Below are 26,201 nucleotides of genomic sequence, written 5' to 3' on the forward strand. Positions count from 1 at the left end.
TGGAAATATTATAATCATAAACATTTTTACATTAGTAGTACTTAAAATGGATCATGAGAATTCATTTATGATGGAACCCATAGTTACACAGAACAGTGTGTGAGAAAGATACATTAAAAACGAGATGGTATACACACAATCTCCAAACACTACGTAGGTCAATATCAATATCTGAATGAGAGATGTAGCTAGCTGCTTGGCCTGCTAGCATCAGCAGTCTCTGAAACTCACAGGAACAATGTGAGCTATAATGTAAGACTGTGGTAATGTACCATACTATCTTGTACTATCGTGCATATTCATTCATTCATTCTTTATTTCAGACCCATAGGTCCATATCACAAAGTAAAACAAATATGACATATAGGTGGGCAATGGTAATCATGCAAGAATCATTGTATTTTGTTAAGGGCGGCTCGTTACTGATCTTAAATTTATTCACAGAACGAACTTCACGAATATAAAGTTAGGCTAACAAGCACATATCTAAAAGACAGTTAGACAAGTTAGCTTAGCTGAATCTACAATTTCTGGGGGTTAGGGTGTTCGTCAGTCTGCTTCCCGCCCATGAAATGGTACGAACACTCATAAGGGCGCTTGGGTGGCCACTTTAAATTCAGCGCCTTCTGCCATTACCTCGGTGCTCCGCGTCTTTAGGTGGTGGGTGTAAATCGTAAAGTGCAACACTCTGACCGCTTCACATTATGTTCGTAACACCGTTGGTTCTATTCACCTTTGGCTTAAGCCCCGCCCCACTTACTTACTGTTGCTACATCTGTCAAACTTCATCTGCGCTCTGCATGTGTCTTACTGAGACCTGGCATCAGCCAGGGGGCTTTTTTGTATTAAATGAAGCATGTCCTCCTGGTTATCAATACTTGGAGGAAGCCCGCCAATTCGGACGCGGCGGTGGCCTAGCAGTATTATACCGCAGTGACTTAAAACTCACCTCACTGTCTCTGCCCGAACTGCACACTTTTGAATGCCTTGCTTTCAGATGTAAACCCCCTTGCTCTATGACTATTCTTCTCATTTACCGATCTCCCAAGCAAAATCCAGCTTTTATCTCAGAGATAAATGAATTGCTCACTTCACTCTGTGCTACATCTGCAAACATTGTTGTACTTGGAGATTTTAACATTCACGTTGACACCCCCTCCTGTCATTCAGCAGCTGATTTTCTACAGCTATTGGACGGTCTAAATCTCAAACAGCATGTTGACGTCCCAACCCATAACAGAGGACATACACTTGACCTGGTCATTACTGACTCTGCTCCCATTGAAAATCTGCTGGTATACGATCTTGAAGTGTCCGATCGCAGAGTCATCTCAATGGAGGTGAACTTTTCTCATTACATCAAACCAAAACGACAAATCTATTTCAGAAACATAAAAAATATCAACCCAGACACGTTAGCTTTGGACCTTCTAAAAATCCCATCGGCAAATTTTACATCAGTAAATGAATCAGTGGATTTTTATAACAGCACCCTGAGCAGTATTTTGGACCTCCACGCACCTGTAAAAACACGAATAGTCACTTTCTCACGTACATCTCCCTGGTTCACTCCAGAACTATGGAAAATGAGAACAGCTGGTCGTGTACTTGAGCGGCGTGTTTCAAAAACGGGACTGACTGTTCACAAAATAGCCTATCAAGAACATCAAAAGGTCTATTCAATGTCGCTAAAAAAGGCTCGGACACAGTTTTATTCAAATATCATTAGTGAAAATAAGGGAAATTCCAAGCAGCTTTTCTCTACCATTAACCATCTCACCAAGCCACAAACTATTTCGCACAATGACATATCAGAAGAGAAATGCAACAGCTTCATCACCTTCTTCAGGAAAAAAGTTGAGAACATCCGCTCTCTCCTCTCCAGCACCCCTGCCCTGTCTGTCCCCACTGCCGACCCACAGCCTGGGACCTTCCAGTCTCTTTGTTGTCTTCCTGAAATCTCTAAACAACAAGTTAAGGACATCATCAGCAGGATGAAGGCTTCCACCTGCATGCTGGATCGTTTGCCTACAGCCCTGGTGAAAACACACATCAGCTCTCTTAGTCCTTTAATAACCAAAGTCATCAACCATTCTTTATGCACTGGTCACGTTCCATCTGCTCTAAAAACTGGTGTCATCAAACCCCTTCTAAAAAAACCCACTTTAGACCCTGAAGTTCTTGCTAACTACAGGCCTATTTCCAACCTTCCATTCCAAAGTTTTAGAAAAAGTTGTTGCTGCCCATCTTCAGGATCATCTAAAATCTAAATTTCAGTCCGGTTTCCGTTCCGCTCACAGCTCCGAAACAGCCCTGTTGAGGGTCACAAATGACCTGTTGATGGCGGCCGACACCGGCACACCATCGCTTCTCATCTTACTGGATCTTTCTGCAGCTTTTGATACGGTTGATCACAATATCCTCCTTCAGCGTCTCCATCATACTATTCGACTCTCTGACACTGCTTTGAGCTGGTTCCAGTCCTACCTGTCTGGAAGAACAGAGTATGTTTCCTTAGGAGGTGTAAAGTCTCAGACACATACAGTCACTTGCGGTGTTCCTCAAGGGTCCGTTCTCGGCCCGATTTTGTTCATCATCTATACTCTGCCCCTTGGCCACATCATTGACAGGCATGGAATATCATTTCATTGCTATGCCGATGACACTCAGTTATATATAAAAACTAACCTCATCCCATCTAAAGCCACTCTGGCATCTTTGAGCTCCTGCCTTGAGGAGATTGAGGCATGGATGAAGGCAAACTTTTTACAACTAAATAGCTCCAAGACAGAAGCTATTTTAGTTGGTACACCACATCAGGTCCAGTCATCACCCATAACCCACATTACCTTCTCTAGTCAAAACATTCCTCTATCATCAACAGTCTTAAACCTGGGCGTAAGATTTGATGCTCAACTCACATTTGACGCCCACATAAAACATCTGTGTAAAACCTCCTTCTATCACCTCAGGAACATTGCTAAACTCCGTCCCACACTTGGTCTGTCAGATGCTGAAAAACTTTTCCATGCTTTTGTATCATCGAGGCTGGACTACTGCTACTCTCTTCTCATTGGGATTCCTGGCAAAAGCATTCAAAAATTACAATACATTCAGAACAGTGCTGCAAGGATCTTAATGAGGAAAAGAAAATTTGAACATATCACTCCCATCCTTCACTCTCTTCACTGGCTTCCTGTCTCATACAGGATTAACTATAAAATCATCCTACTTACCCATCAATGCATCCACGGCAACACTCCCCCCTACTTAAAGGAACTACTCACAAAGCAAAACTCTTCATGTAATCTCCGCTCTGGAAACAAGGTCCTTCTTCAACCACCGAGAACTAAGCTCCGTACTATGGGGGATCGAGCCTTCTGCTCAGCTGCACCGCGTCTTTGGAATTCCCTTCCAGAAAACCTAAGGGCTCCTCAAGCCATAGACTCTTTTAAGAAAGGACTAAAAACCCTGCTTTTTAAGCAAGCATTTTTTACCTCTTGCTAATTTTTTTATTTTTTTTTAAATTTTCTTTCTGGTTTTTATCTTTGTTTATACTCTGTAGCACTTTGGGATTGTTTTAACTATGAAAAGTGCTTTACAAATAAAATATATTATTATTATTATTATTAAGTTATCGAGCATCCCTAATGTTTCACCGGAAATACCGCCGTGCATAGAGCCCATTATTATGACATACAACTTGTGTACAATATACAACATGTGTTAACAATATGTTCAATGTCATCACAATACAAATGAGAAAAGAACAATGATCTGAAAACTAAACTAAAAAAATAAAAAAAGATCTAGAAGAACATGAAGGCAAGATATTAATCTATACATCAGTTATGTAGCCAAATTCCCACTTGAAGAGCTTTGCCGTCTGCCCTTTGAAGGGAGTGGGGCATAGGGAAGCTCACGAGCAATAAGCAAGTCCCAGTTGGGTCCGTCACTTATTTGGTTCCCCGGAAACATTTCCGTTGTGCTCTGTGTTACTTGCAGCGTTTCTGTATTTGGTTGTGTTGTGAGGTTTTGCAGCGCGTTTTGTGTATTTGGTTGTGTTGTGAGTTCTTGGAGCACACGTGTGTTGTGGAACTGATGAAGATGTTTTTCTTAATTTGCGGATGTTTTTTTGTATTTGCATGCGTTTTTATATTTGCACACGTTTTTTTTTTTTTGTATTTGCATGCGTCTTCTTTAGGTTGCAACACGTTGAACTCTCTCGGCCACCGTAGTTTTGGCTTTACATTAGCTCTAGAATAATGTTATTATCCAGCTAAAGTTAGTTTTGATTGATTCACTTCCGTTGCAAAGATCATAAGTTATTAACTTAGGGTCCGCTTACACTACACCGTTGTAACAGAAAACCCTTAACACGCTCCGGCCCGCTCATTTCCAGAATTATCTTATTTGTGTCTTATTTTAACTTCCGAGTAGCCATGTGAACTGGAAATATTATGACAGCGTTTTATCTGTACAGAGGTAAAGGGAAGGAGAAGGGGGCCTTCACAGGGGAGAGACTAGCTGACACTTCAGGACTGCATTGTCGTTGTGTCCAGCATCAGATCTGGATATGGCCTGGATCCGGTGGACTGCAGTAAACCTTGGGTTAAACGCAGAGACTAATATTAGCTTAGACGCCATTCTTCTTATGATTTTGCAACTACACTTTAGGATTTACGGGGAGTGTTCCCAGTTCCAGCTGACCTAATCTATGCAGCCTATAACATTGAAGTCTATAATGTGTTATGTGTATGCTAGGTCAAAGAGATCTGTTTTTAGTCTGAATTGAACTGAAAGAGTGTGTCTGCTTCCCGGACAATGTCAGGAAGACTGTTTCAGAGCTTTGGTGCTAAATAGGAAAAAGATCTACTCCCAGCAGTCAATTTTGATATTCTAGGTCAACTGGCCGGAATTTTGAGATCGCAATGGCATTCCACTAATGCCAACATAATTTTCAAGTCTATTTAAAAGAATGTTGTGGTCGATGGTATTAAAGGGTTAGTTCACACAAAAATGAAAATTAAGTAATTAATTACTCAACTCCATGCTGTACCAACCCCGTAAGACCTTCGTTCATCTTTGGAACACAAATGAAGATATTTTTGATTAAATTTGAGAGCTGTATCACTACCACATAGGCTGCCTAAGGGACTGGCTCTTGACGGCCCAGAAAGTCAATGAAGAAAATGTTTAAATATTCCATGTGACAAACAAACAAAAATAACGACTTTATTCGACTATTCCTTTTCTTTCTTGTTGGCCTGAAACGAGACTTCAATAGATTTCCACGACGCATGCGCGAGAATTGCGATCTCCTTCAACTACTTCAGTTCAGTTCTCGCGCATGCGTCGTGGAAATCTATGGAAGTCTCGTCTCTCCTGTTCATACTCGTTTATCAAAATGAAAAAATCTCATGACTCGAATGGTCCTAGATAAGACCCTTATTCATTGTCTGGTGTCGTTTAAAGTCCTTTGAAGCGGCACTGAAGCTCTCATTTGGACCTTGAACCGTTTGGTTCCCAATGAAGTTCATTATATGGAGAAAATCCTGGAATGTTTTCACCAAAAACCTTAATTTCTTTCAACTGAAGAAAGAAAGACGAGGACATCTTGGATGACATGAGTAAATTGGGTGAGTAAATTATCAGCAAAAGTTTTTTTTTTTTTCCTTTAAGCTTTCCATTGTTAGAAACCCAGTTATACTATTGAATGGTTGTGCAACACTCTCTCATTTTCCCCTGAGACGAGAGAAATCTGCTATTTACCTTTTTCACTTCCTCCTACAATGACGCAAAAATCATAATTTTACGTCATTGTAGGAGGAAGTGTAAGGGGGGGGGGGGGGTCGCCCATAGGGGGTTGGACCTAATGCACTAACAGACCTATCATAGATCAGTGCTAGTGCGTTTGATTTCACCGGCAGAAACGTTTTGAAAATATGGACGAAGCTACTGAATAGCTACTGAATAGCTACAGGCTCTTGTTCTGTGGAGAAAGCCGAGTAGTAACTTCAGGGGTTACCGTCCGTTAGGGTTTCCCGCTCCTCCGTGAGAGATATGAGACGGGTGCATCTTACTGGTGTCACTCATCGGTAATCACCCCACTGGCCTCGTGTTGTTCTCAAAGCGGCCCTCACTCTTCCTGCTCGCCACAGTAAACATGATGAATGGCGACTGTAGAATGCAAAAGCCGAATCCTGGACATTTTGGGCGATCTCGAAACACATTCTCGGGCAGACTCATCACGGAGACTCACTAGACTAGTTCTTCACCTACTGCGCTGTTACCGGTAGGCGTGTTGTATTTCCCCAATCCGGGAGTTGTTGTATTTCATCCACATAAGCCAAAAATAATTTTCGGGCTTTTCTCCTTCTAGAAATCTCAAAATTCAAAAATAATTTCACATTTCTTCTACATAAATTTCCCATTTTAAATACACATTCAACTTTCCAGAGGTGGAATGACCCTTTAAAAACTGTAAATGAAACTGTAAATCATTTACAACTGTAAATGAAATCTTTGTTCACGTCAAAATAAAACACCTTAGGTTATAAATTAGTAGAATTTATCTATGCACATCTTTCTGCATTCATTGACCTGTCGAACAATTACACTTAAAGACATTAGGACTGAGTGAGGCCTAAAACTTACATTTTTGCAAATGATGACCAAAAGTTTTGGCCTTTAAAGAGACTCTAGTGCATGTATTACTTCCTTCAAGTTATTGTTAAATGAATACATTTGTGTGGATTCAGTCCAAGCTCATTTTAACACACTTTCTGACTCTCTGTAATTTCTATTAATATTTCAATTAGTCCATTGTGACCAAATGGAGTGACATGTGAGGCAACTCAAATAAACAATGAGGGATGGTTGACAGAAACTGACCCTAGATTGAGACAGACAAAAAACACATGTCAAACACATTAGATGTTGCAATTCATTTGGGCCAAAGACCAATTTACAACAGAGGAATATTAAAAAACGCTTAAAGCAAGATCTCAGAAAAGAAACTGGTTTGCAAAAAACCACACCCAAACAGCTCTCAGCAAATTAAATGTCAAGAAACTGGAGAGAATTAGAGAGGGGTGAGGGGCAAAACATGAGCATGTGGAAGCAATTACTGGCTGCAGGCAGGATCGGTTAGCTTTCGGCTTGCCGGGTGCTTCCAAGCTGCTGAGCCACCAGCCAAGCCTTTTTCCACAATCAAATAACCCCATTACTTCCTCCTCGGACTGTGAAACCCTCAGGAGCTTCATAATGCCGCTTTCTCTGTGGATCTCTGGTTGGGAGAGGAATTAATGTATGAATCTTAATTCAAGCAGTGATTTGTTTGCTGAGACCAAAGGGGAAGTCCCAGATGGAGATGTAATGTAGATTGTGGAGAGCTCGACACTACGCCTGGGAGGGCTCAGGAGGTTATTGATATTGTTAGACTGTGGGGACTGCTATAAACGCATAAATAGCTGGAAGACACACAGTCATCTTGCAGTCTTCCTCTGAATGCCTGGGTGCAGGTGACCTCCATTCTGCAGGAAACTCATCTGTCTCTGCAAACCCTGTAAGGGATTTATTTAACTTGTGTTTTATTCATGCTGCATGATGTTAAATTGCTTTTGCTTAATTACGATAAATTTAAATCTTTTTCAGTGCATATGACTTTAAAGGTATTATTTAATATGACAAATACACATTACTATTTACAAACTCTTAATGGATTCTTTTAAATGTGGTAATATCTAAATGGTGCAGGGAATTGGATAATTTGTGTAATAATAATAATATAAATTGTAACAATTAAATTATAATTTATTTTAACAAGGTAATTAAAAAAAATATATTTTCATACAATATTGTATTGAGAATAACTTAACCAATTTCAACAAATTATGCAATTTCATTGCCAATCCTGCTTTTTCTGAAATTGCAATGTAAAAGTGCCTGGAAACAGTTATCCTGACCTACATTCTTTCCTTCTTAGTCAGTGTATGACACAGTTATATAAAATCACTCACAGAAGCAGCTAATGTAAATTGCTTAATTCCCTTGTTTGTCACTTAGTTTAGCATGGAAGGAGTGGTTCAAAACGTTTAAACCGGGTTGTGATATGTATCCACATCTTTCGCATTATAAAATAGGTCATTGTTCCTTCAGAGACCCCAGCAGGGACATGACATCTCTGAAAACAAACTGCTGGCTGCAGTGGCTTACCATGACTCTGGCCCTGCTGAGTGGAGTCCCTGGAATACCGGTCGATGTGGCCCACGAATGCACGGCACCATCTACAGCCAAGTACAGATTGACGTTTACCGGCCAGTGGACTCAGACTGCCTTCCCCAAACACTACCCTCTGTACAGGCCGCCTGCTCAGTGGTCCCCAATCATTGGTGAGTGGGCTGTTCTCATATGTAAGAAGAGAGTTAAGTAAAGATTATTGCTTTCAAAATTTCTACGTTTGTTGCCCCACTTTTTGGGTTATTAACTTTTTTCCATTAGTATATTATTAAATACTACAATTATTTATCTTTTTTTATAGATTTATGTAAAGTATAACAAAGTATAAAAAACTATAGAATTTTTCAATTCTAGAATTTTGAAAATAAATAACATTTGGTTACTTGGTTTACTTTATTTTGATGGTCCTTTTAAAACATTCTGTTGACCATAAGTAATGTTACACCTACATGTCTACTAACTCATTAGAGTGATAGCAGAGTACAGTATTAGTAGACTGGTAGGATTAGGGTTAGAATAAGTTGACATGCAGTTAGTTAGCAGATATTAAGCAGACAGTATCTATACTAATACTCTAATGCGAGTTAGTTGACATGACTTGCAAATTTACTTATAGTCAACAGAATGTTCAAAAGGGACCATCAACATGTTACTGGTTACTCTGCAATATGGATGTTAAAAACAATCTGGATTGCACAATATGTATAACACCTAAAATTTGCCTGCAAGTATTTTACAAAAAAAAAAGAGTCAATTAAAGTTGACATCAAACAACATCAAAATTGTATCAGTGTAATTTTCATTCTAGGAGTAACTCACAGCTCAGACTATCACATATGGCAAAAGAACGAGTTTGTCAGTAATGGGGTGAGAGAGTTCTCTGAGAAAGGAGAGGCTTGGACCCTGATAAAGGAAGTGGAGGCAGCTGGGGAACGGATCCAGAGCGTCTATGGCCTCTTCTCAGCACCAGGTGTACTTGGAGGAACCGGCCAGGCAACTACAGAATTTGAGGTCTATGCAAGACATTCTTTAGTAAGTACACTGTGCAGTGCAATATGCAGTTTTATGCAAATCCACACCATCTGACATTAAAACGAATATTAAATCCAGTTGTTTTGCTAGCTTTGCCCAGCCAAAGCTGGTCCCCCAAGCCTAGCCATGCTGTATTGTTGGTCCTGTCAGCTGGTTTAGCTGGAACACCACTGTACTACCAACCAGATAAACCATATAAACACTTTTTTAACTAGGCAGGGAGACAGACTATACCAGGTTAGACCACTTAGGATCATTAAACCACCATAGGCTGTTTTAAGCAGTTGTTATAGCTGGGGGTTTTTTTCAGTCCGAAAATATGGACACTTTTTATACTGTTTTCAAAGCATTCTTTTGGAATTAGCTCTCTACATGCACTTCATTGGCCTCCCAGGCATTCCATATAAAATATTATAGAGAGAATTTTAAATAATAAAACTTTCCAAATGAAAACAAGCCAGTGGCAGTGCATACAGGCTAATGAGCAAGCTAAAACACAGAGCAACCGAACACTAATGGTCTTCTTGTTTTGCAGCTGTCCTTCATTGTTCGCATTGTGCCAAGTCCTGACTGGTTTGTTGGAATAGACAGTCTAAACTTGTGTGAGGGTGATCACTGGAAAGGAAACATAAGCCTAGATCTTTACCCCCACGATGCCGGCACAGACAGTGGTTTTACTTTTTCCTCACCAAACTTTGAGACCATTCCTCAAGACAAGGTCACTCAGGTAATGTCTAAAAGAAGATAACCTTAGAATAATTTTATGTTTTCCATGGAAAAAAAAAACAAACAAAAAAAAAAAACAGCATGATTTGATGGTCTTTTTAGGTTTTGGCTTCTTTTCCAACCTAGCCAACTGAAAAGTTTCCAAAATCTCTGCAGAGCATGGTCAGCAGACCTACCTGACCAGGCTTGGAGACAAGCTGAGAACAGCAAAATAGTTTAGGCTGGTTTTAGATATGTTTTTTGCAGCAGAGTAAACTGCTTAAAAAAAAATTGGTCTTCCAATGACCAAATCCTCTCTAAAACTAGCAAACCAGGCCGCCTGGCTTGACCACCTATAACCACCTTTATTCAGCAGGTATGCAAGTCTTGGTATGGATCTGGTTACAGATGTGTCTTCTCATCAACAGATAACCTCATCATTTCCAAGCCACCCTGCAAACTCCTTCTACTATCCCAGACTGAAGAATCTTCCCCCAATAGCAAAAGTATCCCTAACAAAGATCAAGAACAACCAGATCTTCAGCTTACCCATTCAGCCAACTCAGTCCAATCTGATTCCAAGTGGAAATGAAATAGACAGATCTCTCATAAGTAAGCATTGGCAATTGTTTATAATAATAATAGAATGTGTTCTATGCTCTGAATACCTTCTCATACAGGACTTATTTATGCAAAAAGCAGAGTTAATATTCAGTACTTTTGTTTGAGTCTTATATGCATGTATTCCATTTTCGAGGAAACATTACAAATCTGTAGAGAGAGCTTGTGGTTATTGAATCATGGGCTGTAGAAAGGTTTATCCATCCCCATGGTAACCAACACAACAAACGGCAAACAAGATAATGGAGGCCAACCATTTTAAAAGTTTTCTGCCACTCGGCAGTCAGGAAGTCGTGTTTGTCATGGAAGTGAAATGTGTGCTTTTTTCCATCCTTCTGTTTTCCTACTCATACAAAAGTCCAAGTCTGTGATACATATCAACCTTTGACAAGGTCAGGATTTCTGGAAAGCATCATTGAATCTGGAGATCTCGGTTTAGTCAAACAATTATTTCTACAAAATTGAAAGATTTTTATTTTGTTTTCCAAATACAATCAAGATCAAGATATTTTTTTTTCCAAAAAAAAAAAAAAAAAACCAAAAAAAAAAAAAAAACCTCAGAGGTTAAGTTAAGATTGAAAAAAAAAAAACACTCAGGGGTAAAGTTATACTAAAGGTAGCACAAAATTGATTTAGCATTTAGGCAACTTTCCATTTAAACTTACACAAATAATATGACTGCCTATAAATGAAATTATATCTATATTTGTTTTTTTAATTCTAAGATAAATCTATTTTATGCTCAGTCAACACACTCAAAAGGCAGTTTGTAACTATTTTACCTTTTGGCAAACTGGAGACGAACTGATATTCACACAATCTCATTCGTTACGCCCCACTGAAGGTTAGAGGTGGACCTTCATGCTTACTTGTTTTATAAAATGTTTATGTTTTTACCAAATGTTAATCACACGAATTCACTATCAACTCGACAAAAAAAAAAAAAAGAAAAGAAAAAAAAAGTAGTTCTTCTAGAGATAACCGAGGTTACAACAGGTAACCGATATGTTTTCTCACGTCTTTTGGTTGCTTAGCCTTAATAAAAGGAATAGTGCACCCAAAATTTAAAGTTTTATCTGTGAATTTTGAAGGTGCTTTTATTACGATTTGATTTTATTGAACTATGATTTTCAATATTATGTAAACTATTACCCCCCCCCACAAAAGTTCTGCTAAAGTTACGGTATTATTAATGTCTCATTTTTTCCCTACAGATACCCCTCTGGACTGTGAGGTGTCTGTCTGGTCACCTTGGGGTCTTTGTAAGGGTCAGTGTGGTGAGAAAGGGGTAAAACACAGAACTCGCTATATTCACATGCATCCTGCAAACAACGGGGCTGTCTGTCCACTTCTAGAGGAAAAGAAGCTCTGTATCCCTGACAACTGTGTGTGAATAAAAAGAGCTGGTCAGGACCTGGTTTAAAATGGTTAACAGCTTTAAAATGTTTTGAAACTTTTTAAAGGGAATGACTGCTTTCTGTAAGATGTAGTGGGTGAGTTAACAAGTCCCAAGTTAGTTATGAGGAACTGCAGATGTCACCAGCAAAAAAGACTTAACAATATTTGCCCTAATAGCAGGAGTTTATAGACTGAATTTTCACACACTGTCCTCATTGAGTCTAATGCTCTCTGGTGGAAGAAAGACACCAGTGACATTATCAAGCTCAATAATTGAGTAAAATCAGTAAAAATATGTTGCATCAGTGGATGATATCTGTACATTAATTGCAAAACTGTATATAAAATTGTAAATACAAAACAATAAAAACACATTTCTTCTTAATTTGTCATGTTTGTGTTTTTCTAAGTATGACAATTACTGCACTAAATTGTCCAAGTATTTGGACATGTAGTTAGGTGGACTTGGGTGTCTGAACACTTTTAATTGTTTGAAATACTGTCTTCAAACAATTACTATCTATTAAACTTTTAATCTTAATGAAGCAAGGCAGGTAATAGACTGTTTATCAACATATTTTGGTTTCTCACTGGTCTTATCATTACTTTTACCTTGTGTAAACATTACTCTACAAACATCAGCTGCAGATTTCACACTAAACCTGCTGTGCACATAAAGCTTTGCTAGTTTCCTCAGCTAGATTGTCTACTTCTAGCTTTCCTACTTTAAAAATGAATGGTTTTACTGCAGTGAATGTTAGGCTGACAGGCCTGCTGCTAGCCAGTTTTGTCATTTTGGCTCCAGCAATGTATTTTGATTTAGGGGAACAGGAGGAAAAGTGTCTCATTGAGGAGATTCCAGAGGACACACTTGTGACAGGTCAGTGAAGATTCAATATATACATTAAGGAGAAATTTGATATTCTTTTAAAAAATATAATTAATTATACTTTTAATACACATGGAACATTGATTCATGTTTAAAGTCTTTTACTCTGTGTACTCAAGTGTTACTCTGGATGCATATTTAGGCTGTATGGATACCCTGTTATTAAGACAAATTATTGTTTATGTTGCAAACATCAAGATAAATTCTGGATGCAAAAATCTGCATGCAACTGACTGGAATGTATTTAATCTGTAAAAAGTTTTTTATCTAGACAACAACAACAACAGCACACAGGCCAGAGGCAATTTATGGGCTTATAGAATGATACAAACACAGTATTATTATTATTATTATTATTTTTTATATAAAGATTTCCCAAATTTATTGTCATAATTAATTAAAAAATTATTTAATTATTAAGATTTCACAACCATTATGCTTTACAATGGCATCTGATATTAAACAGGGACTGGAATATAATGGTTGTGAAATCGTAAGACCATAGTCACACTGAACTACATACAGTAATATTGTAGTATATTATGAATTTTCTGATGTGACCACCTTGCAACATGTAATGCAGCTGTTTGTGAATGTAAAATGTCTGTAGAGTTTCATGAAGCACAATATTATGCACGATATTGTCTCCCAAAACAAAGATCATTGTAACGTACGGACAGAGATGGTCGGGTCCATGCGCAGAACTGTATTACAAGCAGACATAAACTCAGCCAAACAGTAACAAAGGGACAATCCAAATACTCGTGGTCTTAACAGGCGTATGTCGAGGCAGGCAGCACCGGTTCGTGAACAGTCCAGAAGGCAGGCAAGGGTCAAATGCCCAGGGAAACACGGAATACACAAACGGAGAACTGCTCAGAGATACAGTATAGACGAATCCGGCAAACTACCGGAAGTAAGCGGGCGCCATTACTGAGCTGTTGCTGGGTAGCGTTGCGCCATTGCCTTCTATTGTTTTAGTTGCAACTTGCGTCCACTGGAATAAACAGCTCGCGATTTACGACTGTCACTAACGTTACAACGTTAGCCCTTGTATAATGTCGCGTGGGTAAACAGTTTCCGTTATAAATTGTTTCAATGGTGGCAGTAAAATTTCAATTTTGAAGAGAAAACATTGTGAATACCCCGGGTCGACTGCCCCTGTCTGGTGCCGTACGGTTTACACAGATTTCCTGAGCGAGTACAAGACGCGGACATTCGCGTATAATAACAATTATTTAATGACATAAGTAAAAAACAATATAATAAATGTGTGATATAGTGATCAGCAAAATCTCCTCTCTTGTTATTTTTTCTATTCAATTTACATGCTATGGTCATTAAATGGCTTTCCTGAGCTGAATGTAACGTTATGTGACATAATTGTTCTCCTGCTGTTATATTGACCTCTTTCCATGGTTTAAAAACAGTAGTTGGTCGATATTATGTATACTTTCTAGCTGTAACGTTACCTTACCCATGCCCGTTGCAATGTAAAAATGAGATAAATAATGGACACAAATGAAAAACATGAAATTGTTTATTTGATTTCATTTATTTATTTATTGTTGCCAAATGGACAGATCTTTTTTTAGTTTCCTCGGTAGCAAACGTTAGCCTAGCTTGCTTGCCAAGCTATTTTCATAAATAATCTGTAAGATCGTTTGTACCTTCATCTGTGACTGGAGGCCAATGTCTAACATCATCAACCCAACAAGTCTGCCTGGCTGTAGCTGTCATCAAGTGTGCGTTATCACCTTATCTCCGAGGTTTGTTTACATACCGGTGCATATGTCTATGCCGGTGTAACAGCTCAGTAATGGCGTCGCCACAAGATGGCAGCCTACACAAGAACGCTCGTCGGATTCGTCTATAACTTACACCTTTTTCACAAAAAACGGAAATACGTAATCGTTGTGGAAACGGAGTTCCCGTCAACTGGCGACACATCAGAAAATTCATTCGACTTTTGGCCTATAATCTATATTGAACTTGTGGAATCAACAATAAAATCTATGTTAATTTAACGACAAGCAGGTGAAAGAGACACTTTTAGCCGTTTAGCCCCATAGACTCCCATTCATTCTGCTCTCGCCCGCGATCACCTCCAGTGGAATTCTAATGGAACTGCAACCAGGATGATACACAACGGGGCTAATAGGAAGTGCCAAGGCTCTCCGTTAGACGGGCTCTGGCGTGACTGCAGAATCCGACAGGTGCGCCTTGCGCTCGCGAGAGTTTTTTGACATACGTTGACATGACATCAGAGCCAGGCGGACCGTTCTCGGACACATTTCTAACCGGCATGCATCTCGCGCTGATCACAGGTGATCGGTTCTGCGCAGATTTTGCTCATCTCAAACAAGCCTAATCTCAAACAAGCCTAAAGTCTTTTATTTTGAAACTGTAGTGATATAATTTCCGTCCTGAGTGCGTCATTTCCTTATTACTTATTGCGTAACATAAGTGAAAGTAAGTTTCATTCAGTAATAAGATGCAAATATTGCCATCGGACTTGTTAAGATATTGTTTACTGTTATCGGTTTTTCCTGACAAGTCTCTTATATGCATACTTTGTGTGTATTTTGTTAGTTAGACCTATGTATTAAGTCAAGTCACATTTATTTATATAGCGCTTTTCATAATACAGATTTTATCAAAGCAGCTTCACAGTGATAACATGAAAGTAGTTCAACACAGATCAATAATATTGTTAAACATTAAATATCCCCAACTGAGCGAGCCAAAAGCAAGGCAACAGTGGCAAGGAACCAAAACTCCATCAGATTGGATGGAGAAAAAAACCTTGGGAGAACCCAGGCTCAGTCGGGGGCCAGTTCTCCTCTGGCTAACATTCATATTGTTTATGTATAAATATTAAATATAAATATTGTTTATATATAAAACGGTGCCATAGCATATTGCCGGCGTTGAGTCGTCTCTTCACAGGCGTTGGTCTTCTCATCACAGGCGTTGGGGCATCCGAAATCTCAGTGAGAGGCTGGATACAAAACTGGACCTGACGAACGCCATTTTTCTCGGGACAAGCATCCCGAGATAACAGCAGAAAGGCAGATGGAAAATAATTAGCATAGCTGATGTTCATAAGGATTTCCATTATAAGGGAGTCGGTGTTAGAAAACCACTATCTCACAAACTCTCTGCAACCTGAACTCTCCGCAACCCAACCATACGTGCCGACCCGTTTGACTAAGGCTGTCGAGCCCCACTGTCGCGGAAATGCGTTTCAGTCGCAAACGGTTCCGTATGGCATGACAGAGGACTAAAAGGTAAGCATTATGTGAATGCTTGACTAAAGAGATGCGTCTTTAATCTAGTTTTAAACTGTGTCAGCGAGTCAGAGCCTCGGACTGTATCGGGAAGGCTATTCCAGAGTTTTGGAGCTGAGTGCGCCCTCCCTCCTTTAGTGGACTTGGATATCCTAGGAATGACCAGAAGCCTTGAATTTAGTGATCTTAAGGAACGCTGTGGATTGTAGGGCGAAAGAAGGTCCGTTAAGTACATTGGAGCTGAACCATTTAGGGCTTTATAGGTCAGTAGTAGTACTTTTTAGTTGATACAGAACTTAATAGGTAACCAGTGTAGAGATGATAAAATCGGTGTTATATGATCATATTTTCTTGACCTAGTAAGAACTCTAGCAGCTGCATTTTGTACTAACTGTAGCTTGTTTATTGAGGATGCAGGACAACCGGCTAATAAAGCATTACAGTAATCTAGTCTTGAGGTCATGAATGCATGAACTAATTTTTCTGCATCAGAAATAGATAGCATGCTACGTAGCTTAGCAATGTTTCTAAGGTGGAAAAAGGCTGTTCTTGTAACATGAAATATGATTTTCGAAAGACAAGTTGCAGTCTAGTATAACACCCAGGTCTTTTACTGTAGTGGATAAAGTAACAGGACATCCGTCTATGTTAAAGTTGTATTGTGATAGGTTTTGTGAGTAGTTTTTTTGACCAATAAGTAATACCTCCGTTTTATCTGAATTTAATAGCAGGAAATTACGCATCATCCAGTATTTTATATCTTTGAGACACTCTGTCAATTTAGATGAGTTAGTGTTTTCATCTGGTCGTGATGAAATATATAATTGAGTGTCGTCAGCGTGGAAATTAATTCCATATTTTCTTATAATATTACCAAGTGGCAGCATATATATTGAGAATAGCAGAGGGCCTAAAACCGATCCTTGCGGTACTCCATAGTCTACAGACGTTATCTTTGATTTTTCCCCATTTAAACAGACAAAGTGATAACGGTCCGATAAGTACAATCTAAACCAGCTTAATGCCTGTCCCTGAACACCAGTATAGTTTTGTAGTCGATCCAGGAGTATTTTATGATCTATAGTGTCGAACGCAGCGCTAAGCTCAAGTAGAACTAGTATTGAAATATAGCCTTGGTCAGAAGCTAAAAGTAAATCATTTGTAATTTTAACTAGCGCAGTTTCTGTACTATGATGCGGTCTGAATCCTGACTGGAATTTTTCATAGATATCATTTTCTTGCAAAAAAGAGCACAATTGAGCGGACACTACTTTTTCTAGTATTTTGGACATAAATGGACATAAAGATTTGAAATGGGTCTGTAATTTGCTAAGTTTTTTGGATCTAATTGTGGTTTCTTAATGAGAGGTTTTATTACTGCCAGCTTGAATATTTTTGGAACATGACCTAAAGATAAAGAGAAGTTAATAATATTGAGGAAAGGCTCTTCCACTACAGGAACTAATATCTAATATCTTTCAGTAGTTTTAGTGGGTATTGGATCTAATAAACATGTTGTTGGTTTAGATGCAATGATAAGTTTATTTAGCTCTTCCTGTCCTATCGTTGTAAAGCGGTGTAGTTGTTCTAGAGGGGCCATAATTGAAGCTGAATCATAAGACACCATAGAGGATTGTACATTTATAATTGTGTTTCAAGTGCTTTCTATTTTCTCATTGAAGTAATTAATAAAATCATTACTACTAAACTGTAACAGTATATTTTGCTCTGGTGATGTCTGTTTATTTGTTAGTCTAGCCACGGTGTTAAATAAAAACCTTGGATTATTTTGGATATTTTCGATTAGTTTGCGGAGATGCTCAGCCCTGGCTGTTTTTAGGGCCTTTTTATAATGTTACATACTGTCTTTCCACGCGATTCTAAAGACCTCTAAATTAGTTTGTTTCCATTTATGTTCTAAGTTGCGAGTTTCTCTCTTGATAGCATGCGTAGCACTGTTGTACCATGGTGCTTTAGATTTCTCTCTAACCTTTTTTAATCTAATTGGTGCAACAATATCTAATGTACCAGTGAAAATGGTGCTCAAACTGCTAGTCATTTCCTCTAATTCATCTGTTTGTTTGGGTTTACTTAGCAGCTTAGATAGATCAGGTAAGCAATTTGAGAACCTATCTAAAGTGGTTGGAAGGATTGTTCTGCCTGGTCTATAACGTGGCGCAACATGACATATTTCAGCAGTACGTATTATGCAAGTCACCATGTAATGATCAGTGACATCATCGCTTTGCGGTATAATATCTATATCAGTTGGAATGGTTCCATATGATATAATTAAATCTAGTGTATGATTTAGACGATGAGTGGGACCACTGACGTTTTGTTTGACCCCAAAGGAGTTTAATAAGTCTGTAAACGCAGCCCCTAAAGCATCATTTGTATTATCTACGTGTATGTTAAAATCTCCAACAATTATTGCTTTATCGACATTCACCAATAGATCCGAGAGAAAGTCTGCGAACTCTTTTAGGAATTCAGCATATGGCCCTGGAGGTCTATATACAGTAGCCAAGGCTAGAGATAATATGGATTTCCTTCTTACATCTAAGAGCGTAATATTTAGCACAAGTACTTCAAATGAATTAAACCTGTGACCTGTTTTCTGAGAAATATTAAAAATATCTTTATAGATTGTTGCAACACCGCCACCACGACCGATCAGACAAGGCTCATGTTTATAATAGTATCCTGGCGGAGTAGATTCATTTAGACCGAAATACTCATTTGGTTTAAGCCAGGTTTCAGTAAGGCACAGAACATCGAAATTATTATCTGTGACCATTTCATTTACAATAACCGCCTTAGGTGTGAGCGATCTAATGTTTAGAAGACCTAGCTTTAGAGATTGTTTTTGTTTACTGATATTTAGATTTTCTGATTTAATTACAAAAAGATTTTTGCTAGATGCTGCACTAGATTTATTGTTTGGGTTTACAAAGCGAGGAATAGACACAGTTTCTATATAATGTTCCACACTATGCATATTAGTTAAGTTTGGACAGCAAAGGCTGTGATTTGGACTTTGACTTACTAGTCATCTGGTGCGTAACGTCTTGGAGATGTTGTCCGACAGAACAGCAGCTCCGATTTGGCTGGGGTGGAGTCCGTCTGCACGATACAGCCTGGGTCTCTCCCAAAACATATGCCAATTATTTACAAAGAGCAGTTTCTGTTCATTACACAATAACATTAACCATTCATTTAATGCAAATAGTCTACTGAAACTTTCCTGTCCTTGTCTGTACGTGGGAAGCGGTCCAGACACGATGATCGTTGCTTTAGGCGCTGTGCTGCGTACCGTCTCGATCAGGCTCATGTAGTCCTTCTTCAGAACCTCTGTCTACCGCAGTCTGATGTCGTTCGCTCCCGCGTGCAGCACAACAGCTCCGACGCGTTCGTCCCCGTTCAGGATCTCGGGAACCTGTGCAGCGACATCAAGAACACGAGCACCAGGAAAGCAGTGAGTGCGCACCTTACCCTTACCTGAGGTAGCACGGATGTTGCCGGACCATGGATGTGCCGATGATCACGGCGTCGTCGCGTTCCGGCTCGCGAAGAGGGGAGAAGCGGTTCCGAGTGGAGATCTCGAAGACCGGGAGGGGCGGAGAGGCAGCTCTGGTCCTGTCTCGTGTCTTCCGCTGTGTGATCCATGGTGTTGTGTCGGTGCTGGAGTGAATGAAGCCCGAGATGATCGCGTCCTCCTGAGCAGAGGAACATACGGAGTAGACGAAGTCGGAGTTAAAGAGTTAACGTTACTAACCACTGATTTGTGAGCATCAGCGCGTGATGCTTCAAGCGTTGAGCGCCGATCCAAGAGCTCGGCTTGCTTCACCAGCAGACCACGGATCTGTTTCTCGACGTATTCCAGCTCCTGCTTCACCGAGAAGAGCTCGAATGTGTCTTCACCTGCACTCAGAGGTAACGTTAGACACGCATCTGATATGTTCGCCATTATAACAGATGAACAGTAAATTAGTAGTGATACTACAAATATCACTACTAATTTAGGACTGAAATGCCAGATTTAACCCGTATCCTTTCAGTGAAACGGGTGTAAAATGAGACGGCCAATAGGCGAGAGGCCACGTGTGAAATGCTAGCGGGCTAGCCGAGATTCGGAAGGTTGGATATAAGTAGCGATATCAAAGCAATCCAATTGTTTTTTTTATAAGTAATAGTTTTGAGGATAAGTTCACATGATATAAAAATAGAAAGTGTTTGTTTATAAATGAGTGGTAAAGAAGAAAATCAAGGATTAGAGAAGAAATTCTCCGGAGCTACAAACACAAATACCGATCGCATGCGCCTGAGCGTCTCTTTCTTCTTCTTCTTCTTCTTCTTCTTCAGTTTAAATGGCGGTTGACAACAATCTATTGTATTACCGCCACCGCTGGACTGGAGTGTATAGCAGGAGATATATATTTTCTACATAATTAAATTCTTTTTAAAAGCCCTGTACTTTTTAAAAACAAAAACAAAAAAATAAAAATCTTCTCAGCATTTCTTTGTACAATCTTACTGTATTCAAATATAATTTCACTGGCTTCTACTTGAGCAATAAGCCTCTGCCTATCTTGATAATATTTAGTACAATGAATCAAAACATCTGAGCGTCTCCTGCTAGTAGTGTTGCTGTATTAAGAGACTGTTATAAGACGTATTAGACTGGAGATTGTTTCCTTTATACTATTTCAGCTTTAGCTGTATTCTTGAGTGGTATGTTTCAGTTATTATGTCCTTTAGTCCTACTGTTAAATTGTGTTTAGCCTCTGTGTCGTCTTTAGACGTGCTTAGAGTTCCCGCTCTGAGCCCCTCATGTGTTGAGCGCATGGGGTGCAGTTGCGCTCGCTTCCACTAGATGGAAGTAAAGAACACCAAATCCATTTAGAATGTATTTGGCCCATTAATCCCTTTGTATGCTTGTATATTGGTTATTTATGGCTCTTTTCGATTTATATTTGAATAAACTGATGTGTTTAGTATTCTAATTAAATGTTTATTATTATATTGGATATTACTGTATACATTTGTACATATTCATACTTTGTACATCGTGATTTTATTTCTTGTTTCTTTTATAGACCACACACTCAAATACATATTGTACTGTTTGTACACTGATGCCTGTACTCAAACGTCAATAATTAAAAGTTTGCTGGAATCATTTCTCCGTGCCCTTCTCCTTGACCGGAGCTCTGTCAAAGAAAAGAAACTGTCAGACCAGTATTATCCCTTCAGAGCATTGCACTCTATCACAGAAATGCATTGCAGTTAGTCAGTTTTCATTTGTTTTTCTTGTCATTTTAAGTTTAAAATGGTCAAACAGTGTGCATGGGGTACTGGGTGACAGTGTGTATTTTTTTACCCTTTCCCAAGCCACATCTCAACCAAGATAAAGATAGGCTAAGTGTCTGCTCTGGATAAAGTTATGTGATTAAGAGATGCGGTAGACCACAACACTAACTAAACGCGGATAAATTAAACAAGGATGTCTACATCTGTTCTAAGTTAAGTCAACAACGTGTTTGAACGTTATCTTTAAAATCTCTAATGTAACGTTAGGCTAACATTAGACTAACATTAGAAAACGTTGACGTTAGCTTCTAGCTGCGGTGTACTTAGTACACGTCACTTAGTGTAACGATCACCAGCTGGAGTGCCCCTGAGAGACACCAGAGGGCACTCCAGATAAGACTATTTTCACTCACAACTACATTTCCCAGAACTCACTGCCCGGACTCATCATTACTGATCACATCCACCTGTACCTCATTCACTGATTGCATTCACCTGTCTCATCATCCTGTTAGTCTGGCTATATATACCATGTTCATTCAGTCACTCACCATGAAGTCTTGTTGTGCTGTGTGTCTTCATTTCTGAGCGGTTTCCGTGTTTGTTTTCTGGTTTTTGACTTTGGATTGTTTTTGGATTCTGATTATTGCTGCCTGCCATGACCTCTGCCTGTTTCTTGGATTCCCATTGTGTATTCTCCATTGTCCTGTCTGCTGATTCTCGACCCTGCCTGTACGACTATTCTTAAATTAAAGCTGCATTTGGATCTTCATCTCTATGTCTCGGAGCAGTTCATAACACTTAGCTTCATTAATCTGTAAATAACTGAGTTGAGATAACAAATGTTAATAATGTTGTGCTGAATGATTCATGTAAATACTGTAGCGCTAAATGGTGATGGCAACAATATGCGGTTTATCACGTTTACAATGTGACATTTTTGCCTGGAGCTTTTCATCGACCTTCTCAACAATAAAATTATTAATATAACCATCCAATGCATAGTTAAATGATTTCGAGATGATATATAATCTTTCTGTCTCCAAAAATCACCAATTACCTCCTGTGAAATGTCTCTTACTGTGACCATAGCGCCTGACCCCGAATGTTGACTGTTTGTCCGAGAGAGTGGAGGGGGCATGGCTTAGCCATAGGCCAATTGTATCTGAGGCCTGGAAGAGTTTGGTTTGTGTAGTTGTTGACATGTTGAGAAGACATTTTTCTGTACTGTGAAAGCAAATCCACTTTGATGCACTTACAAAGGATGAGGACAGTGAAACCAATGCCATTGTTAAGCATAGTTTGTAACACACATAGTTTGTTTCACAATCTCTGCTGGCACTTCAGGGATGCGTTGTGGTCATATGTGGCAACCACAGAGATTTTTCAAAGATAATCAATAATTCAAAGATAAAGGTGATTCAAAGATACAAAACATTAAATGCTCTGAAATAAAAAAATACACCTGACCTCTGAAAAATCAATAATGGAGTGTCTGGAGGATGTGGAGAGAAGATGCAGATTAAGACAATACTGAGGTGTGATCGACTTGATTGCATGTGAATGATAATGTTTAAGAGAGAGTTCAAATGCTAATTTCCAGAAAAGTCCATTGTTTTTTTTCAGAGAGAAGCCCTTCTCTAAGCCAGGCGTCTTGGCTTATTATTGATGTTAAAGATGGTGCTATCATGGATTTTTGAAAATGACTGTTCATGTAGTGTAGCTCTAAGGGAATGAAAAAACCTACAAAGATTTACATCTGAAAGTGCACCGTATATAAAGTTATTGCCTTTCAAAAGTGAGAGTCGACTCTGAGTCTATGAAATGAATTGTTTTTGAAACTAGCTGTTTCGTAGTGACGTAGATACGAAACATTAGCTCATTATTGGCCTATCCCAACACTGCGTGCGCAGACGGAACTGTAAACTTGAAGTCTAGAATACATTCAAATACTTCAGCTGGATAGCATCATATCGAGAAGACTGTGTGTTCTACATTGCAAAGACAGTTCAGCCACTGTTTTCATTGCTCAGGGATGAGCATGTGAAGAATCAGTGGTTAGAGTTCATATTTGCAACGATACCACAACAATATAGCCCGAACCTTGTCATTTTAATGACGAATCATTCAAAAACATAAATGAATTCCAATGTGGATTCGCAAGCCAGTTGTTCCCGAAGGAGGGCTCAGTATCCATTGTATATGGATCAGGTTCGTCCTCCTCCGAATCACAATCTGTAAGTATTATTAATAATGTTTGCTGTTGTGTGTTTTGTACACTCCGCGCAGCTTCTAAGTGGGGTAAAGTTAGTTTTGTTTTTGATATTCTCCAGACATTCACTGAAAAATGAAAATTACCTCCTAAACGACTAAACGCCAAATATGACTTTGCTCTATATAATAAGCACTGCCCCTCAAAAGCCGCCGCAATGTCGTGAGTTTCGCCGGGAATGCTCGCTCTAGACGGAGACGCGAGTAAGGGACTGTGTGGAAAGTGCACTTTTTCTGACACGTTTGTTCATACATTGTATACAATTTTCAACACTTGACAAGCTGTAATCCATTAATGGTGATGGGCGTTCCGCTACCGACAATCTCTGCCTACGGTTTACCAATAACTGACTGGTTCACTTGACCAATAGCCGCAGATTCGCATCACTCAAAGGTGTTTGGGAAAATGAATCGTCTAACGAATCATTTGAGAGTCGTTGAGCAAATCAGGTAACAATAAATGCATATTATAAGACAAATAAAGTGTTTTTTATCCTTGCATGCACGTTAAACTGTTTTTGGGAACTCCCAAAACAAAAATAGGAACATTTCAAATGCTATGATAGGAGCTCTTTATAATAAATGACACATATACAATATCCGTCATGATTTGAACAATTAATAGGGAATTTAGCTTTGTTGTTCATGGATGTATTAAAAATATACACAAAGTATCTACATTAGTCCTAGTGGACAGTAAAAATGTTTTAAGGACTACAGTTATCATTGACTATTGGTTTCTCCCTTCAGGTGTCTTTTTGCTAGAGCACTGGGATAGTAATAAGAAGGGCAATACTCCACACCTTGGTTTGACAGTGACTGTGAGAGACCCTAACCATGAGGTATAAAGCATTCAACTCTTTATGTACTCATGGAATAAGTGAAAATGACACAAACTGTTAACTATTACCACCTACAATTCTTCTGATTCACTCTGTCATGTGCAGGTGGTCTTGTTAAAACGCTTTGGGAGATTTGGAAAATTCACCTTTAAATCCCATGCTTCGGGTCAACATTTTGTGTGCATGCAATCTAACTCCACCAGGTTCTCTGTGTTCGCTGGTGATCGTCTGGTGAGTTGTGTGATGCTGTGACCTCACATGTTGAATTTGACCTGCTTAAAATGTCTCCTTGGGGCTTTTACTTTTCTCTTTATGCACAGAAAGTACATTTAGATGTCCAGATGGGCGAGCACACAACTGATCCTAATGCTGCTGAGGCAAAGGACACTATGGAAGCAATGGAATACAACCTGCAACATCTCATTGACCAGATGCATTACATTAGCAGACAGCAACATTTCCAAAGGGTTAGTAAACACAGTTAGTAGGATGGCCTGACACCAAATGTTACCATATTAATTGCTTGCCAAAATCGGAATGAGGACCAGACTGGGTGTCAACTGTCCACATTTTCCAAGGTGTACTTACCCTCAGTGATTATATGCAATTTGTATGTTTATTTTACTGCAAACAGGAACGTGAGGAGAAGTTTCGCCAAATGAGTGAGGAAACAAATGGAAACGTTTTGTGGTGGGCCATTATTCAGACATCAATCCTCCTCTTTGTTGGAATCTGGCAAATGAAAAACCTCAAAGACTTTCTCATCGAAAAGAAGTTGGTTTAGCCTTATGAAATGACTAACTGTATGTTTAGATAATTCTACATTGTTTAAAGTATTTTGATATGTAGAAGTCTAAATGATCTAATTTGAGAGTAAACAATCATGTACTCTGCAAAGAGAATATTTCACAACTGTGCCTAATTTAATAAATTCATAGTCTATATGAAGGCTATTCATTAAACATTTTTTTTCTCTTTGTGTTTTATTTCACTCCAGAAGATGCTCCTCTAAAAAAAAAAAAAAATTATGAATTCATCAACAAACATTTAATATGTTAATTAGGCCTACTGTTTCCACCATATCATTTGGCCCTTAATTTTGACTAATTAAAACGATCAACTTTAATCAGAAATAAAATAGCAGACATAGCCTATACATTTTGTTCAATTTTTTTTATCAAAAGTATTACGTAAGTATTTAATCATTATGATTTACAGTTTTTAAATCGTTGAAATAAAGTTACTAGCACTGAACTGTATAATGACTATATCAGTGGTTACTAGTCATAGTATTTGCCGGAAGCTATAGAGACTAGATGCCCTATACATAGTTCCCACCAGTGTTGTGCAAGTTACTTCCAAACTGTAATACATTAGGTATTACTTACTGTTATTTAAAAGTAATTCATTACCTTACAATATTACTGTCTCAGAATTGTAATGCGTTACATTACTCATGTATTACTTTTGAGTTACTTTCACCAAAATAACTAAGTAGAACTTAACTTTTGGGCTGTAACGATATGCAATATGAAACCGAAATCGGGATTCGCCACACGACTCAGATCCACGAACCTACAGAATCGCGACACACCTCTT

The 26,201-nt window shown here is 38.9% G+C and overlaps 2 protein-coding genes across 6 annotated transcripts; both read left to right on the forward strand.

Moving 5' to 3' along the window:
• The first annotated feature begins 7,153 nt into the window (after nucleotides 1-7,153).
• spon2b (spondin 2b, extracellular matrix protein) lies at nucleotides 7,154-12,382 on the forward strand. Of its 5 annotated transcripts, none has more exons than XM_089134736.1 (6): nucleotides 7,154-7,570; nucleotides 8,143-8,393; nucleotides 9,050-9,273; nucleotides 9,809-10,000; nucleotides 10,407-10,590; nucleotides 11,814-12,382. In XM_089134736.1, exons 2-6 carry the CDS (start codon nucleotides 8,177-8,179, stop codon nucleotides 11,990-11,992), a joined length of 996 nt encoding a protein of 331 aa, XP_088990862.1. In that variant the 5' UTR covers nucleotides 7,154-7,570; nucleotides 8,143-8,176; the 3' UTR covers nucleotides 11,993-12,382. The 5 variants fall into 5 exon arrangements, with proteins under 5 accessions (XP_088990862.1, XP_088990864.1, XP_039521505.2 ...); XM_089134738.1 differs by having other exon boundaries at nucleotides 8,159-8,393; XM_039665571.2 differs by having other exon boundaries at nucleotides 7,155-7,567; nucleotides 8,145-8,393.
• Nucleotides 12,383-12,657: 275 nt separating this feature from the next.
• On the forward strand, nucleotides 12,658-25,553 carry LOC120474915 (transmembrane emp24 domain-containing protein 11). The gene is made up of 5 exons (XM_039665547.2): nucleotides 12,658-12,877; nucleotides 24,511-24,602; nucleotides 24,708-24,833; nucleotides 24,923-25,069; nucleotides 25,237-25,553. Exons 1-5 carry the CDS (start codon nucleotides 12,730-12,732, stop codon nucleotides 25,384-25,386), a joined length of 663 nt encoding a protein of 220 aa, XP_039521481.1. The 5' UTR covers nucleotides 12,658-12,729; the 3' UTR covers nucleotides 25,387-25,553.
• Nucleotides 25,554-26,201: the final 648 nt, after the last annotated feature.

Source organism: Pimephales promelas, chromosome 9 (genome assembly GCF_988280905.1).
Source record: "Pimephales promelas chromosome 9, fPimPro1.hap1.1, whole genome shotgun sequence".
NCBI lineage: Eukaryota > Metazoa > Chordata > Actinopteri > Cypriniformes > Leuciscidae > Pimephales > Pimephales promelas.

Excerpts from the sequence above, each read along its gene's own strand:
- spon2b (XM_039665567.2), top strand. The coding sequence starts at position 8,114 with ATGTATCCACATCTTTCGCATTATAAAATAGGTCATTGTTCCTTCAGA. Across the intron at positions 10,001-10,406 it reads CTCAAGACAAGGTCACTCAG|ATAACCTCATCATTTCCAAG; the intron begins GTAATGTCTAAA and ends TCTCATCAACAG. Across the intron at positions 10,591-11,813 it reads AATAGACAGATCTCTCATAA|ATACCCCTCTGGACTGTGAG; the intron begins GTAAGCATTGGC and ends TTTTCCCTACAG.
- LOC120474915 (XM_039665547.2), top strand. The coding sequence starts at position 12,730 with ATGAATGGTTTTACTGCAGTGAATGTTAGGCTGACAGGCCTGCTGCTA. Across the intron at positions 12,878-24,510 it reads AGAGGACACACTTGTGACAG|GTGTCTTTTTGCTAGAGCAC; the intron begins GTCAGTGAAGAT and ends TTCTCCCTTCAG. Across the intron at positions 24,603-24,707 it reads TGAGAGACCCTAACCATGAG|GTGGTCTTGTTAAAACGCTT; the intron begins GTATAAAGCATT and ends TGTCATGTGCAG.